This window comes from Prionailurus bengalensis, chromosome E2, assembly GCF_016509475.1.
Source record: "Prionailurus bengalensis isolate Pbe53 chromosome E2, Fcat_Pben_1.1_paternal_pri, whole genome shotgun sequence".
In the NCBI taxonomy this organism is placed as follows: Eukaryota; Metazoa; Chordata; class Mammalia; order Carnivora; family Felidae; genus Prionailurus; species Prionailurus bengalensis.
Genome location: NC_057352.1, coordinates 13,970,742 through 13,986,247, shown reverse-complemented (window position 1 = coordinate 13,986,247; position 15,506 = coordinate 13,970,742). Strand labels below are relative to the sequence as shown.

At 48.7% G+C, this 15,506-nt stretch overlaps 1 protein-coding gene and 1 non-coding gene across 8 annotated transcripts in view; both read left to right on the top strand.

Moving 5' to 3' along the window:
* Positions 1–15,506, top strand: part of HNRNPUL1 (heterogeneous nuclear ribonucleoprotein U like 1) — a 37,678-nt gene that overhangs the window by 17,173 nt on the left and 4,999 nt on the right. For all 7 annotated transcript variants that reach the window (XM_043598839.1, XM_043598840.1, XM_043598842.1 and 4 more), the window contains exons 8-11: positions 4,368–4,634; positions 5,875–5,997; positions 6,096–6,224; positions 14,807–14,975. In XM_043598839.1, the coding sequence (XP_043454774.1) occupies positions 4,368–4,634; positions 5,875–5,997; positions 6,096–6,224; positions 14,807–14,975 (688 nt within the window). The remainder of the gene's footprint in view (positions 1–4,367; positions 4,635–5,874; positions 5,998–6,095; positions 6,225–14,806; positions 14,976–15,506) is intronic.
* LOC122495327 lies at positions 14,001–14,103 on the top strand. Its single transcript, XR_006300400.1, has one exon. It is a non-coding gene; the product is annotated as a U6 spliceosomal RNA (small nuclear RNA).

The following is a 15,506-nucleotide window of genomic DNA, read 5'->3' as shown; positions in this document are numbered from 1 at the left end:
TGGCTGCACTGCTCTCCAACACTGCTGTCCACTGACAACAGTGACTGACACTCGATGGTGCTGCCGGCTCAGGCCAGACTCCCTAGACCCGGCTCCTGCTCGCCTGCTCACAGCCCCGGGCAGCGGCCTCCCTGCATGGCAGCGTGCTCTCCATAAGGAACTTCACACCTACCTCAGAACTCTGTGTGGGCTCATTAAGCCAACCTGTTAGCAGCACTCCTAATGATGCTTGGAGCATAGTAAGTGCGCAGTAAATACCACTCAACAGTGTTTCAGTAGGAGTTCTAGATGTGGTAAAGTGTGTCAGGTGAGGCACCAGCTGGGGTGGCCCCCCGGGCACTTCCTCTTAGTCTGTTCTCCCTTCCTCCCTCTCGTGTGTACACATGTACTCTTTCTTTCTTTGTTCCTTCAGTGTCACTTTAAGAGAAATTTCTGACTTAAAGAAAAGCCCTAAGAAAGCTCAGCCTTGCCCAGATTCTAACATTTGCCGATTTACTTTGACCAGTTTTCAAATATACATGTATGTGTGTATGATATGCATCTGACCCCTTTGAAAGTGGGGTGCCAGCATTATGTCTTTAGTCCTTAACTCTTCAGCGTGCATTTCCTAAGAATAAAGCTGCTGTATCCACCACAGTACGGTTGTCAAGTTTAATGCTGATGTAATGCCATTATCTACTCCACAGTCCACACTTAAATTTCGTCTGTTGTCCCAACAATATCCTTTACAGCAATTTTGTTCCTGGTCCAGGATCCAGTCCAGGATCATGGATTGTATTCTCTTGTTAGGCCTTTTAAGTTTGAAACGGTTTCCCAGTCTTCTATCTTTTGTGACTTCATTCTCTTTTTAATAAAAAAAAAAAACATGTTTTCTTAAACAAAAATTAACCATGTTTAAATGCTACAAACTACTGTAAACCTTGCTTTTTTCCCCCCATTTAACAGTAAATCTTGGCTCTCTTTTCCTCTCCACACAGAGAATATAGATCTGGCTCAATTAAAAACTTTTAAAAAAGTTTTTTATTATTTATTTTGAGAGAGGGAGAGAGAGTGAGTGGGGGAGGGGCAGACAGAGAGGGAGAGAGAGAATCCCAAGCTGGCCCCACACCAGCAGCACAGAGCCTGAGATGGGGCTCGAACCCATGAACTGTGAGATCATGACCTGAGCCAAAACCAAGAGTCAGATGCTTAACCAACTGAGCCACCCGGGTGCCTCTGAAAACATTTTTGAATAGTTAATGAATTCCTGTGGTTCCCAAAGATATTAAGAGATATATATCAAAAGATTTGTGTGTAAAGTTGTCTTCAGACCTGCCCTCTCTGCCCGTTGTTCGTTCACGTTTACCCTCCCTGTACAGGAACCCGCTGGTGCCTAATACAAGAAAGATGATTGTCGTATTTCTTCTTTTACACAAAAGGTGGTATATCATACATGTCATCCTGCATTGGTTTTTGCTTATTTATCTTAGAACTTTTGTCGTATCACTACCTAGAAGACTTTGTTTTTTCACATGTGGTGAAAGGGGTTTCAGCAGGGTGTTTTTTCATTGTGTGGATCTACCATTCTCAACCAGCAGACATTTGGTTAGTTTCTCCCTGTTTTATTTGGTGGCGGCCTAGTCTTCTGATGCAGGCATCAATTTACCCTGCGCTTATTTAGCCAGTGTCCTGTTGATGGACCAGAAAGCTATTCGCCAGGAGAGTCCATGGTGCGGTGACAGCCTGTCCTTTTCCCGTGTACCAGAGCATCTTGGGCATCTTTTTGTATTTCTGTACATGGATCTTCTCCGTTCTGTAGTCTCTCCCACTTCCCCTTGGAGCACAGCTGGCAGTGCTGGGGTGGGTGATTTGCACATAAATCTTTGCATTCTGGTAGGAATCTACCTGCAGTGTTTATTCCTGAAAGTGTAATTTCTGGGTCAGGGGTGTATTTTTAAATTTTGATGGCTGCCACCGAGACTGCACTCCAAAGAGGTTGTAGAATTTTAACATGTCATCGGTGTGTGGCAGCATCTGCCAGACTCTGTCCCATCCAAGTGTGAGGTTCTGTGAGCATGTGGCAGTTTGGAACTATAGGCCTTGACTCTTGACTGCAACTAAGTCATTCAACCAGGTACCCCTCAACTTCGATATTAAAGATTCTGTGTGCAGTTTTTCTTTTTTCAGATGGTGCCATAACTTTTTTAAAGGGTGAGGGGTTGGAGCAGATATGAAAATGCAGTGACCTGAGGGAACCCGGGGGAGCACATTAGCATTAGATCTCAAGTTCTCAGCCTTCACAAAACAGGACAGAATGGCTGCCAGGCAGAGAGAACGGTAGAACCGTAAGGAACGTTGTACTTGGAGCCCTGGGGACGACACGAGATGTGAGAGATGAGGCTGCAGAACTGGTGGGCTCTGAATAACACCAGGTGTGATGACCTTGAGGTTTGAGACCCTGGACGGGCACCAGGGTGTTCTAGCAGGAGTGACACGACCACACTTGCCTCTTGGACAGATGGCCCCATTGGTGGTGGATTCATCATTTGAGGGTGCTGGTTTCTGTACAATATGGTGAGTTCCCCTAGTGAAGCTGGTGGCCGGAAGGAAGGCTGACCCCCAGGATGTTCATCTCCATATTAGAGTAAAGATGACCTGGGCCACTCTGGCTCCGGTGGGAAGACACAGCAGGGATCCTGCTGCAGGATTCAGTTTGGCAGATGTTTGTGTGTCTGCCCTGCGTGGTCTTGACCTCTGTGGGCACTTAAAAATGAGCAGATAAGGATTGTATAGAGCTGTGTCCTGTGGTCACTTAGAATGGTGTTGAGGAAGCCACTTAGGGAAAGGAGTCTCGCTGCTTCTCAAAGGACGAGTCCCAAGGCGGTCTCCCCATTCAAGAGGGAAAGAATACCATGTCTTGTGCTTTTATATCAGGAATCCGACCTTGTACTTACTTTGGTTTAGTCTGCCATCTGATCCCAAGGTTTTTTTTGTTTGTCCTTGTTTTTTTTAACTTTTGAGAGAGACAGAGACAGAATGCGAGTGGGTTAGGGGCAGAGAGAGAGGGAGACACAGAATTCAAAGCAGGCTCCTGGGTCTAAGCTGTTAGCACAGAGCCCAATGCGGGGCCTGAACTCACAAGCTGTGAGATCATGACCTGAGCCGAAGTCAGACGCTCAACCGACTGAGCCACCCAGGTGCCCCGTGATCCCAAGTTTTGAGTCTCCCTTAAATGTAAACCTTTACCGTGCACCCAAAGTGATCTTTCTGAAACAGCTTTGACCATGCCACTCCCTTGTTGGAAACAAGTCAGGGGTTCTGCTCTGCCATCAACATGAAGTCCAAATTCCTGAGGTGACAGAGAGCCCCTCACTATGCTAAGGGCAGGGACCGTGTCTCCTCCCCACCACTGCAGCCCAGCGAAGTGCCTGGCGTCTTGGACTGATCGCTCCCAGCAACCTCCTTAGTCCTCAGAACAGCCCTTTGCAACATAGAATCTTAGGATGGCTCCCTTGTTTGATAAGGAAACTGCAGATAAAACCTCAAGGTCACACAGTGAGTGAATAGCAGAGCTGAAGCAGTCTGCCTTCCTAAACGGCCTTAACCACTGCACTCCAGCCACTTGGCAGGAACTCTGTAAATAGTTGTTGAATGAACAAATACGGTCTTCGCCTGGCCCTCCAGCTGTACCTGAAGTTACTTCTCCCTCATCTGTCCTGCTACAGCCGGGCTGACCCTTTGTACCCTCACCACCTGATTCATATACAAACACCACCTCTCTTTAGGACTCACTCCTCCCACCGCAGACTTGGCTCGTTTCCACTTCTTGTCCAGGACTTGGCTTACAAGTCCTCTCCTCAGAGAATCCTGCTCTTGAATAGGTGCCCTCACCAAACGGTCTGATTCCCTGCTAGGCCCTGAGCTCTGTCAGGCCCAGAGCACCACGGGCACCCGCACCGGGAAGAGCAGGAGCTGGAGGATGTGTGGTGTGTGGCGAACAAACAAATGCACACGTTTGTAGAGCTGGGCTTGACTCAGAAGGCCCTGCTGTGGGGCTTTCTTTCCATCTGTTCTCTCCACAGACTGCCCTTGCTGAGCTTGAGGACAGACTCCCCTTTTCCTTCATTTTTGTCTGAGGCTAGGCACAAGACGGAACTTCCTACGATGACACATGTCACAGCCTTGGGGTTTGGGGCAAGGAAGGCTTTGGCCACACCTTCGCAGCTGTTTTTTGGTGACGCCTCGTGTATCTGTGTTGGGGGAGGGATGCACTTAGATGTGGGAAGGAAGCTGAGTTTCCTCTCCCTACATCTGCTCCCGCTCAGCTTTGGCTCCCAATGCCTTAAGCTGAACATTGGCAGTTATCTTCCTTTGGCTTTGTCTCCTAGGACTTTGAATGTGGAAATGATGTGGAACTTTCCTTCACCAAGAATGGGAAGTGGATGGGCATTGCCTTCCGAATCCAGAAGGAAGCCTTGGGAGGTCAGGCCCTCTACCCTCACGTCCTGGTGAAGAATTGTGCGGTGGAGTTCAACTTCGGGCAGAGAGCAGAGCCCTACTGTTCCGTCCTCCCAGGCTTCACCTTTATCCAGCACCTTCCCCTGAGCGAGCGGATCCGGGGCACTGTGGGACCAAAGAGCAAGGCAGAGTGTGAGGTGAGTGGGCCCGGAAGACTGAATTGGAGGCCGCTTCTCCAGAGTCACATTGCTGCCAAGGCAGAAGGGAGACCCTGCAGTGGGGTGGTGAAAGCCGCACAGCCTCACTGAGGGAGACACCTGGGGCCTCTTCCTCCAGGCTTCCCAAGGCTGGGAGACAGTGGTGAGGGGGTGGGTGTGGCCTGGAAGAGGGAGGGGCTGGCGTGAGAGACCGAAATCTTGGAAAGGTTCCCCAAAAAAGTTGTCATGGCTCCATCCACACTGCTCCATCAGTGAGGTCAGGATCTTGGAAAAGGAGGCTTTCCTCCCAGCAGACAGGGATGTGAAGGCACTTCTGGTGAGTGCATTCTTGAAGGAGGTTGTGCGGTTCCATCCCCTAACGCTGCCAAGGCTAGGAACAAAAATGACAACTGATCTTGGGGGTGATGAGGCTGCGAAAGCTGTACTGGTGAGCTTTGCTCTCAAGATAATGTTTTACTAGATATATAAGTGATTTGATGTTTATTCTAAAAAACTAAACATAAAGGTTAGTTCCCCATAATTCCACCGTTTGCAAATAAGTTTACTGTTAAAGTTTTCAAGTTTATGCTATCCTTTTTGCTATGCTAGGTGCCTGGTTTATACACACACACTTATAATTGAGAACTTAAAGCATAAGCATTTTGGTATCCTCCCTTTCATTCAACATTATTTTGTGAGCTTTATCCTACTACACGAACCCCTCTTTTTAAACTCACTTATAATGGTCTTAAAAACTCATCATTCCCCCTCTTGTTGGGCGTTTAGGTTGTATCTAGTGTTTGCCAAATTCTGAATGTACTACTAAATAAGTACCATGCTTGTCGTCATGCGTGTTAGTCTGTTCCCGTCTCAGACTCCAGGAAGGTTGTACCCACTTCTTGTGCCCACTACGTGTACCGCCCAGTGCATCGCCCTCCCTGGGCTTTTTCCTGTCAGAGGCCACTTCATCCTGTCTAACAAAAATGTAAATAATCATGATAACAGCACTTGATTTTGTGCTCACCCCATGCCAGGCCCTCTGTTAAGAGCCTGACACACCTCATGTCTTTGAATCCCACCAGCAACGCTGTGAGGTAGATGCTCTCATTGCTTCTATTTTCCAGAGGCAGCCATGAGGTTTAGACTCACCCTCGAGGTCACCAGTGAGTGAGGGTGGTGCCAGGCTGCCATGCCACCCACTGCTACTGCTTCAGTGCCCTGCTTTGTCCCATTCTTGTAGATTCTGATGATGGTGGGCCTGCCCGCTGCTGGTAAGACCACGTGGGCCATCAAACATGCAGCCTCCAACCCCTCCAAGAAGTACAACATCCTGGGTACCAATGCCATCATGGATAAAATGCGGGTAAGGATGGTTCCCGGTCTCTCCATATTCATCTCCCACCCCCCAAGTGCTGCCCTGCAGCCAGGACCACCCACCCCTTCACCACCCTCTGTCCACAGGTAATGGGCCTACGCCGGCAGCGGAACTATGCCGGCCGCTGGGACGTCCTGATCCAGCAGGCCACCCAGTGCCTCAACCGCCTCATTCAGATCGCCGCCCGCAAGAAACGCAACTATATTCTAGATCAGGTACTCACTGGTTGAGCGTCAGGCCCCAGAAAAAGGAAGGGGCCTGTTGGGTACCTGGAAATTCTCTTCTGGTCCTTTTTTTTCTTTTTTTTTTTTTTTTTTTCTTTTTTCTTTTTTTTTTTTTTTTTTTTTTTTCCTGCATAATGCTCTTGGACTGTAGTGCTGGTCAGGGAGTCAGCCATACATGATGACACAGTGCCAGACTCAGCATAGTTCTCTGAGCCCGGTCTGTGGGTGGGGCCTGGGGCCATGGTCCAGATGTAGCTCAAGCTCTCAGCAGCTCACCAGTACAGCTTCTGCAGCTATTTAGCGAAATGGAAGGGAGGTAGATTTCTGAAATGGACAAACATGGGCTTGAATCCAAGCTCTGCCTCTTCGTAGCTGCGTGCCTGTGGGTGGCTGACCTCATCCTCCAAATCTCAGTGTTGTGGTCTATAAAATAGAGATCATATAATGGTACCCATCTGACACATGGTCTGGCATGTGATCGCTGGAGATTGTTGTTAATTACCCTACAGAATAGGTATGTCCCGGCTTCTCTTAGCATGTTTTTATGACTATGGGATACATATTTAAGTCATGTATTTTCTTTTTTTTTAAATCACATATTTCCTACCTGCCATTTCAATTAAGAGGAAGGTTCTTAGCATCAGAAGGTCTAGGAACCTTTGAAATTAAATCATAATTTTGTATGCAGGCTCAGATATGTATTTTAAAACAACAACTGGACAGTTTTGAGTTAGGATAGGAAGATCCTCCATGGCTGTTAGCATTCTCAAAAGTATGAGTGACCCAAACATGGTTAAGGGTCCCTGTCTCAGAGTAATGAGTTCCTCACGTTTACCACCTATGAGACATCATTCTTGACACTGCCCTGAAGGCTTTTTCTTTTCTTTCTTTTTTTTTTTTAATTTTTTTTCAACGTTTATTTATTTTTGGGACAGAGAGAGACAGAGCATGAACGGGGGAGGGGCAGAGAGAGAGGGAGACACAGAATCGGAAACAGGCTCCAGGCTCCGAGCCATCAGCCCAGAGCCTGACGCGGGGCTCGAACTCCTGAACCGCAAGATCGTGACCTGGCTGAAGTCGGACGCTTAACCGACTGCGCCACCCAGGCGCCCCTCTTTCTTTTTTTTAAATAAGTGTTGTTGTGGTTGTTCTTTAATTTTTTTTTTTTTTTAATGTTTATTTATTTTTGAGAGACAGAGAATGTGAGTGGGTTAGGGGCAGAGAGAGAGGAAGACACAGAATCCGAAGCAGGCTCTAGGCTCCGAGTGGTCAGCACAGAGCCCGATGCAGGGCTTGAACCCATGAGCTGTGAGATCGTGACCTGAGCTGAAGTCGGACGCTCAACCTACTGAGCCACCCAGGCGCCCCCCTGAAGACTTTTTCAAGTAGCAAATCCTATACGTGGGGATCTACGAACAAGCCTCTGTTCCCTTCCACCTTGCATTTGCCCTTTCTTTAAAATCTCTGAGTGCAAATACGTAACCCAAGTAGTACCCCCACACTGGCAGCCTTGCCATTCATGTAGCCCTGGGTACTTTGGTTACTGTGAGTTCAAAGGGTCCTGATGACGGTGGAGCTGGTGGTGGCGCTGGCTTGTCAGGTGGTTGGAATCTCCAGGGAACCAGGTTGGCTTTGCATAGGAGTGACATCTTCTACAAAACAATTGAGCGGGAGCTCCCAGGTCAGGGGACACATGGAGATTTGGGGAGAGTGGCTCCGTGCCCCTTCCCTGTACCTTGCCCTCTGCATCTTTTCCATCGGGCTGCTCCCGAGTTATATCCTTTTCATAATAAACCAGTAAGCTGATGTTTACAGTGGAAGAAATGAGGCCTCCTAGCCAACATAGAAAAAGAGAGAGCTCATGGTAAGAAATTAGTTCTTAAAGACAAAAAAAAAAAGCTATTGACTGATCTTTATGATCAGTCTTTAAGATCAGTGATCTTTATGATAGACAAATTTATTTAAAGGATCTTGCCAAGCAGTTAGGTGTCAAGAGTGGAAATTTGGCTTGCTGATGAAACAGCCATGCTACAAAAACTAAAAGTTGGTCAAAGCCGTGCCACACCTCTGGCACTACTCTGTGATAGTGGAGATGTGAGATTCGCTCTGAGTGTTGCTATTCTGGAAGGTGGAGCTGAAAAGGTGTACTTTCATCCAGTGACAAACACCGAGACCATAGGATTGAGCCCTGAAGACTCACATTTGTAAAGTACTAATTGGGTTAACGAAAAAAACAAAAAGCACAAGGTAGTCCAGGAGCCACCCAGCGTTATTCCCCCAGCTCAGCCCCATTACTGATGCATATAGCCAGCTTTCTCCCCCTTTAAAAGACTTCCTTTTCTTTCTTGCTTGCTTTTTTTTTTTCTTTTTTTTTCATGTTTATTCATTTATTTTGAGAGAGAGGGAGGGAGCGTGAGCAGGGGAGGAGCAGAGAGAGTGGGAGAGAGAAAATCCCAATCCGTGCTGTTGGCGCAGAGTCCAACAAGGGGCTTGATCCCACAGACCGTGAGATTGTGACCTGAACAGAAATCAAGAGTCAGATGCTCAAACAGACAGCCACCCAGGCACCCTAAGAGTTGTTTTTTTTTTTTTTTAATTTTTTTTTAATGTTTATTTATTTTTGAGACAGAGAGAGACAGCATGAACGGGGGAGGGTCAGAGAGAGGGAGACACAGAATCTGAAACAGGCTCCAGGCTCTGAGCTGTCAGCACAGAGCCCGACCCGGGGCTCGAAATCACTGACCGCGAGATCATGACCTGAGCCGAAGTCGGCTGCTCAACCAACTGAGCCACCCAGGTGCCCCAGAGTTTGTTTTTTAAACAAGCCTCATTTTGCCCCATTCTTTTTGTCAGGGCATTTTGAAATTGTAGTCTGACTAGGCCCCAGTGGGACTGGGTCCTCAAAGGTGTGAGAGCAGTGGTGTTTTAACACCTTGAGGATTCCTTGTTTGGACACCCCAGCAAGTATTCCCTGCCTATCTTTTTCTCAGTTTGCTGGTTAAATTAACTGTGAAACCTATTTCAAATATGTAGCCCGGTGGAGAAGGATTATAGTCATAGCGGTAGATGGTCTTAACATCCGTGTTCAGCATTTCAAAATGGGCTCTCTCTGGAAGTCAAGCCCTAGCACCTCAGCCAGGCATAGAACGGCTTAGCCTTCTCAGCTTGTGCTGGCTTGTTCAGGGACAGGATCCAGGGCAGTACTGGGTGCACCTGTGCTCTTCAGGGCTTCTGGCTTCCTGGTAGGGGGGACCTGCAGGTCAGGCCAAGTGATCTAGGCCAGCAGGGAGACAAAATAACCTAAACTCTGAAGGAGGGAGAAGAGTGTTCTTGGATTAACCACAGATAGTAGGATTGACTTGGGGTCTGAAGCTATAGGTTACTCAGGCCTGGGAAGAGGTCTAAAGTCAGTGGTTTTATCTGTCTTTCTGGCTTAAGCCCCAAAAGTGGGTTCCAGAAAATCCTGGGGGTATGATACAAGATTCACAGCAGACCCCTGGCCAGATGCTGGCACTTCCCACTCCACCAGCTTTGACAATGAGGATAAGTTGATGAACAGCTGTCTCCTGAGCTAGATAGACCTCCCAAAGCAGAGACAGTAATGCAGGCCATGTCCCTACAATCCAGGATCTCAGCTCAAGGCTCTTTTTCCCTTTTCTCTCTGATTTTTCCTTAGTGTTCAGACCTCCCTCCATGTGGCTCTCCTGTTACTTAGGTTGGCCTCAGAAATGCTAGTCCTTGAGAGGGAAGGAGAAAGAAATTGTGTGAGCCAGGATTCTGCCTTCGGCCAGGATCCCAGCCCCTACCCCAGGATGTATCTCATTGAGCACAAGCTCTCAGGTGTGTTGGGGCCTGGACCTACATTCCATGATTACTTGAGTCCTCTTGAGATCATGTGGGACATCTGGGGAGGGAAAAAAAGTAGATGGACCAAAGGGGAAGCTTAGGCCTCATCAGGGAAAAGAACCTATTTGAAGTTATTTGGTCAGTTTACTGGTAGAACAGGTCACTGCTGACTTCCCAGAAAGTCACAGCCAAGAATGGTGGGAGCCTTGGTGGAAAATTAGGAAAGCTTTCTGGAGGTGGGGTGCCTAGCCAGGACATGGATGATGATAAAAGGAGTTGAGACTTTGCCCTGAGGGTGGTGGGGAGAGGGACATGGCTAGCTTTGCTTGACTGGTAAAAGGCTGAAGAGCAAGGGAGAAAGAGAAGTTGGAAGCCACATTGCTTCACGTGGTCTCTGGGGGCCTCTCTTACCGGTGGAAAGCGTTTGGAATGAGATGCTGCCTGGCCTGCCCCTGACCCACCACAGGAGCTCTCCTGGAGGCTTTTGAGAAGGCCTCTGCAGGGCCGTGTGTAAGGGCCCTAAACCACCCCAGAGTTGAGGACTGCAGGCTAGGAGTTCCCTCAGGGCTCTAACAGCTCAGAGCCAGGCCAGGCAGTAATCAGAAATCGCGCTGGAGGTGACCACATTGCCAGCCCTACCTCAGTCGTCAGAACATGTGGTTCTAGTCCCACTTTGTGTCCCTGTTGACAAGCGCCATGCCTTCTGAAACAGAAACCTGGGGCTGAGATTAGAGGCCCAAAGTTAACCGCCTGTTGTTGGCAGGTGTTGGAGAGGGAGGGGTTTCTCTTCACCTTCCCATCCCCAGAGCCTCAGCCTGTGTCATTGTTGACACTCCAGCCAATTCTCTTCCTACATATGTGGTTCCTTCCACTGGATTCATCTCCCTGAGCCCAGAGTGAACTCTTGTCACCAGCTTTAAATTTGCTCCACGAGTCTAGCCATGTTTCTGTCACTGCCAGCCTGACCCCGCCGAGCTCTGGACAGGGGACAGTGGGACTCTCACAGAACTCAGGCTGGGAGCCCACTGTGTTTCTCCCTCACTCCCTCAGGCTGTCATACACTAGAGCTATCCACATAGCTTCTTTGAGGAACCCAGTTCCTGTCCTTCGGCCCACATGGCTGGGATTGGGGATAGCTGGGGACAGGGAGGCAAGAAACATAGCCCCAGACCTTCGTAGAGTCAGCATCTTCAAGCAGGGTGGGACTGGGAGAAGCAGGAGCTGGACAGAGGGATCCCACACAGCTGGAAAAGCTGACCTAGCTGTTGTGCTGGTCTCCTAGCAACAGCCACCAGCAGCCCCTAGTGACCGTAGCAGTGCTGGGCCGGCTCAGGGGCCCTGACCTCACTGTGTTTGCTGTAGCAACAGCCACCAGCAGCTAACTCCCTTTCCTCCTGGAAGCCAGGCATTTGCATTTCTACTGGCCTGGTTCAGGCACTTCCCTTCCCCAAACCCAGGACTAAGGGGGAGGGACAGGCAGTCTTGAAAACACTCGCCAAGTGTGTTCTCAGCACCTCCGTTCCAGAGTGTCTGAGGAGCCATCCCTCCAAGTCTAGCCACTTCCCCCGACAGGGGCCAGCTATTTATGAGTTGGTTCTGCTCCGCCCCCACCCCTCCTATCCCCAGAAGGTGCAGGGACGAGCCTCTGCCCCCCATCTGCCCCTTGGGAAACCTCCAGGTGGTGTTTATCCATGTCCTTGGGGTTTGAGGCAGTCAAAATAGGATCGCTTCTTAAGAGCAAGAACATGGAATGGGTTGTCCGTAGAATGATCTAGGGCCACAGTCACACTGGCACCTATTCACTCTGGCCTTTGTGCCAGGAGAAAAACCTCATTATTTAGCTAGAGGAGGCCAAATTCTATCTTGCTATGATCAGATGCCACTTTCTGCTTTGCCTTTAGGAATGAGTCCAGGAAGAGCAGTGGAGAGAGGGATCTTTCCTCTAACCTGATGTGCCTCTTAACCATTTGTGGCCCAAGGCCTCTCCTTGGGCTGGTCCCAGGTCCCAGCCTGGGTGTCCTCCTGCCCCTCCTTGAAGGGTGGAACATTTTCCCTGGGGAACAGGGAGGAACATCCCTGCCTAGTGTGTGTTAGGGCTGGGGGTCTGGTTGGTGAGAACAGCTACACCCACAGCCCAGATCTTTCAGCAAATGTGCTCTGGGGTCCCTGGGCTCTGGCTGACCCACAGCCCAGCTTCCTGTTCCTTGTGTCTTGGGAGAGGATCTCTTGTGAATTTTTCTTTTTCTTTTTTTTTTTTTTTAATTTAACTTTCCTTGGTCCTTTCCATTAGGAAGCCTCTCCAAGGACAGTGTCAGTCCTGTTGGCTCTATTTTCAGACCCACCCTGTGTGTGTTGACTTGGAACTTTTCCTGCCCCCTCCCTGCCACATGCCAGACGTTTTCACATCTGCAACTCCTCAACAGAGCCAAGAGGAGGGTGATATGATCCCTGTCTTTCAGATGAAGAAATTTGAGAGGCAGGCTAATTAGGTGACTTGTCTACAGCCTCACAAATAGTAGAAGGCACAGCTGGGATTTCAACCCCAAGCTTCTTCCCCAAAGCCTGTTTTCTCCCTGTCCCATCTCACTGTCCCTGCCCTTCTGATGGGATGTCACTGTAGCTTGATCCTCCCCTGGCCTGGGTTGCTTTGCATTCACATTTTAACAGCGAGAATATCCATGGCACACACCCCCTCCACAATAATAGCCATAACAGCCGTGCTTCCCATTTGTTCAGTGTTGGCTGTGAGCCAGGCCCTGGGCTAATCAAGGGTTTTTACTCACATGAACTTCTATTGTCTTAATAACGACTGTATGACATTCATACTCTTTTCCCCTTTCAGGGCTTGAGACTCAGACTCATGAAATACGCAGTACGTTGATTTTACAGACAAGTAAGCCAGAGTTTTTCACCCAGGGCCATGCAGGTGTGACCTGACCAGGTCCACCCCACACACTGCTTGCCTCTGTCAAGATGCTCCCACCCTGGAGGCTGCCTCATAACACCACTCTAGGAGTTCCTCGTCTTTGGACGGTTGCTTTGTGGTCCTTTTCCGCTCAGTCTTCACCAGCTCTAGGAGGGCAGCTTCTCATCTCTGTTTTACAGATGAGGCAACTGTATAAGGGCTGGCCAGAGCTAGTTACTGGCCGCACTAGGGTTTTTCCACCTTGCCAGGCTGTGTCTTCAAAATGCCATATTTTTGTGTCTACTGGTGCATGCCCCTTACAGACTCTTCACCTCTGTAGCTTCTCCCTTGAGTCCCTTTCAAAGCCATTAGAAGTTGTTTAAATGCAGTTATTCCTCGTTACTCCAGAGCTGTTGAGTGTCTGAGTTTGGATAGGGTGGATACCCGTATAGGTGCCTGGGCCCCACTTCTAGAGAATGGGGTTTGGGGGTTCCTTAGTGGGGGTGGGCCTGCTTTTTTTTTTTTTTTTTTTTTTTGGAGTAGCATCCAGAAGGTTTGGGTGTGCAGGTTGAATCTCCCAGGTCTGGGCCCCAGTCCCAAAGGGCCTGGCATGTAGTTGGTTTTCAGTAAATGGAAGCTAATGGTCACTGCTGCTCTCAATCAAGTGTTTTCTAGAGACCCACTTTGTGCCCAGTGCACACTGCACACCGCCCAGACGAAGAGAACAAAATGTTAGCAGCAAAACCACTTGTGAAAAGCATGGGCTGCTGCCTCGTCAGGCTCTGGGTAAAAGCCTGTGGATGAGACTGATGTTTTAGAGAGGGACTGAGGGAATGAAAACAGTCCACACGGCAGTCAAAAGGGGGTGGTTGATTATGGCAACCACTGTGTAAATATTATGGAGCCATTAAAAGTGAACACTGACACAGAAAAAAGGTTAAAGAAACATTAAGTGAAAAAAGCCTTCAGGAGAGTATGTAGCATGATTCCACTTGTGTTAAAAATCACACAGATCAGTGCTCACTTTGGCAGCACACACACTAAAATTGGAACGACACAGAGAAGGTGAGCATGGCCCCTGCTCAAGGATGACACGTTTGTGAAGCGTTGCATATTTTATTATTTTTTATGAGAGAGAGAGAAAAGGAGGGGAGAGAGCAAGCTCAGGGAAGGGGTAAAGAGAGAGGGAGAGAGAATCCCAGGCAGGCTCCATCCCATGAACTGTGAGGTCATGACCTAACCCAAAATCAAGAGCGCGACACTTAACCGACTGAGCTACCCGTGCACCCTGCATTTTAAACATGAACACTTTTCGTTGTGTACCTATAAGATTTTTCCACCAGGTCTCAAAGTCGGTGCTTTAAGAAAGAAAAAAAATCACACAGATCTTCCTGGAAATACATAAATTCAGTACAGGCCATCTCTGGGAAGTAGGACTGGCAGTAAGCGGATGAAGGGATTATTCTTACCCTAAACTTTATCCTTGTACTCTGACAGTTTTATCGTGAGCAGGTGTTACTTTTAGAATTGGGGGTGGGGAGGGGTAGGGCGTAAAATGGCATACCAAGAACAAATAGGAGTTAAAAGCCCAAGTGTAGGTACCCCTTGTCCTGTGACTGTCAGCAGCCACTTTCCCAAAGCCAATTTCTCAGAATGGGCTCAAGAATCTTAACAAAAAAAGAGCACAGTTTCCTGAGTTTGTTTTGTTTTGTTTGCTTAGAGCTAGTGTCCTTTTCTCAATTCCTGGCCCACAGAATACCTGGTAGGGAAAAACCCAACTCGTAACGTACCATCTCTTGCCTCTTCTGTTTCCTACCCCTAGACAAATGTTTATGGGTCAGCCCAGAGACGAAAAATGAGACCATTTGAAGGCTTCCAGCGCAAAGCTATTGTAATTTGTCCCACTGATGAGGACCTAAAAGACCGGACTATAAAGCGAACTGATGAGGAGGGGAAGGATGTCCCAGATCACGCGGTCCTAGAAATGAAAGGTAGGAGATAAGCCAGCACAGCAGGGTCCTTAGGAGAAAAGCGCCTTCCATCGTCCTTTCCTCCCCAGCTCCTTGCTTATTCCTCTTTTGATCTTGTCCATCCATTCTTTCCTTGCTCCCATTTTGCCCTTCCCGGTCTAGTGCACCTGTGAATGGAAGAGCTGCTGGCATCTCTCACAGCATGGTTTAGACTAGATGGGGCTGGGGCAGGATGAGGGAGAGGACACGTGGTGGGAAACGCTGAGACCTGCACATCTCCTGCCTCTGGCACCCACTGGTGGGGTGACTGAGCAAGCTTCATTCTGCTCCTGTGTAGAAACAAGGATGGTGATTCCACGTCTCTGGCCCACTCCCTGGGGAGGCTGGAGGGAGTGTTTATATTTGGTGGGGCTTGTAGCCACCTCTTCAGAAAAGGGACAGGAGAGTCTTTATTAACTCCTGATCATTGTCAGAGAGGTTAGGACCCTTTCTCACTTCTGTCACTCACTATTCATGCCTCTGCCATCTCCCTTCTGGCCGGCCAGTGTCCTG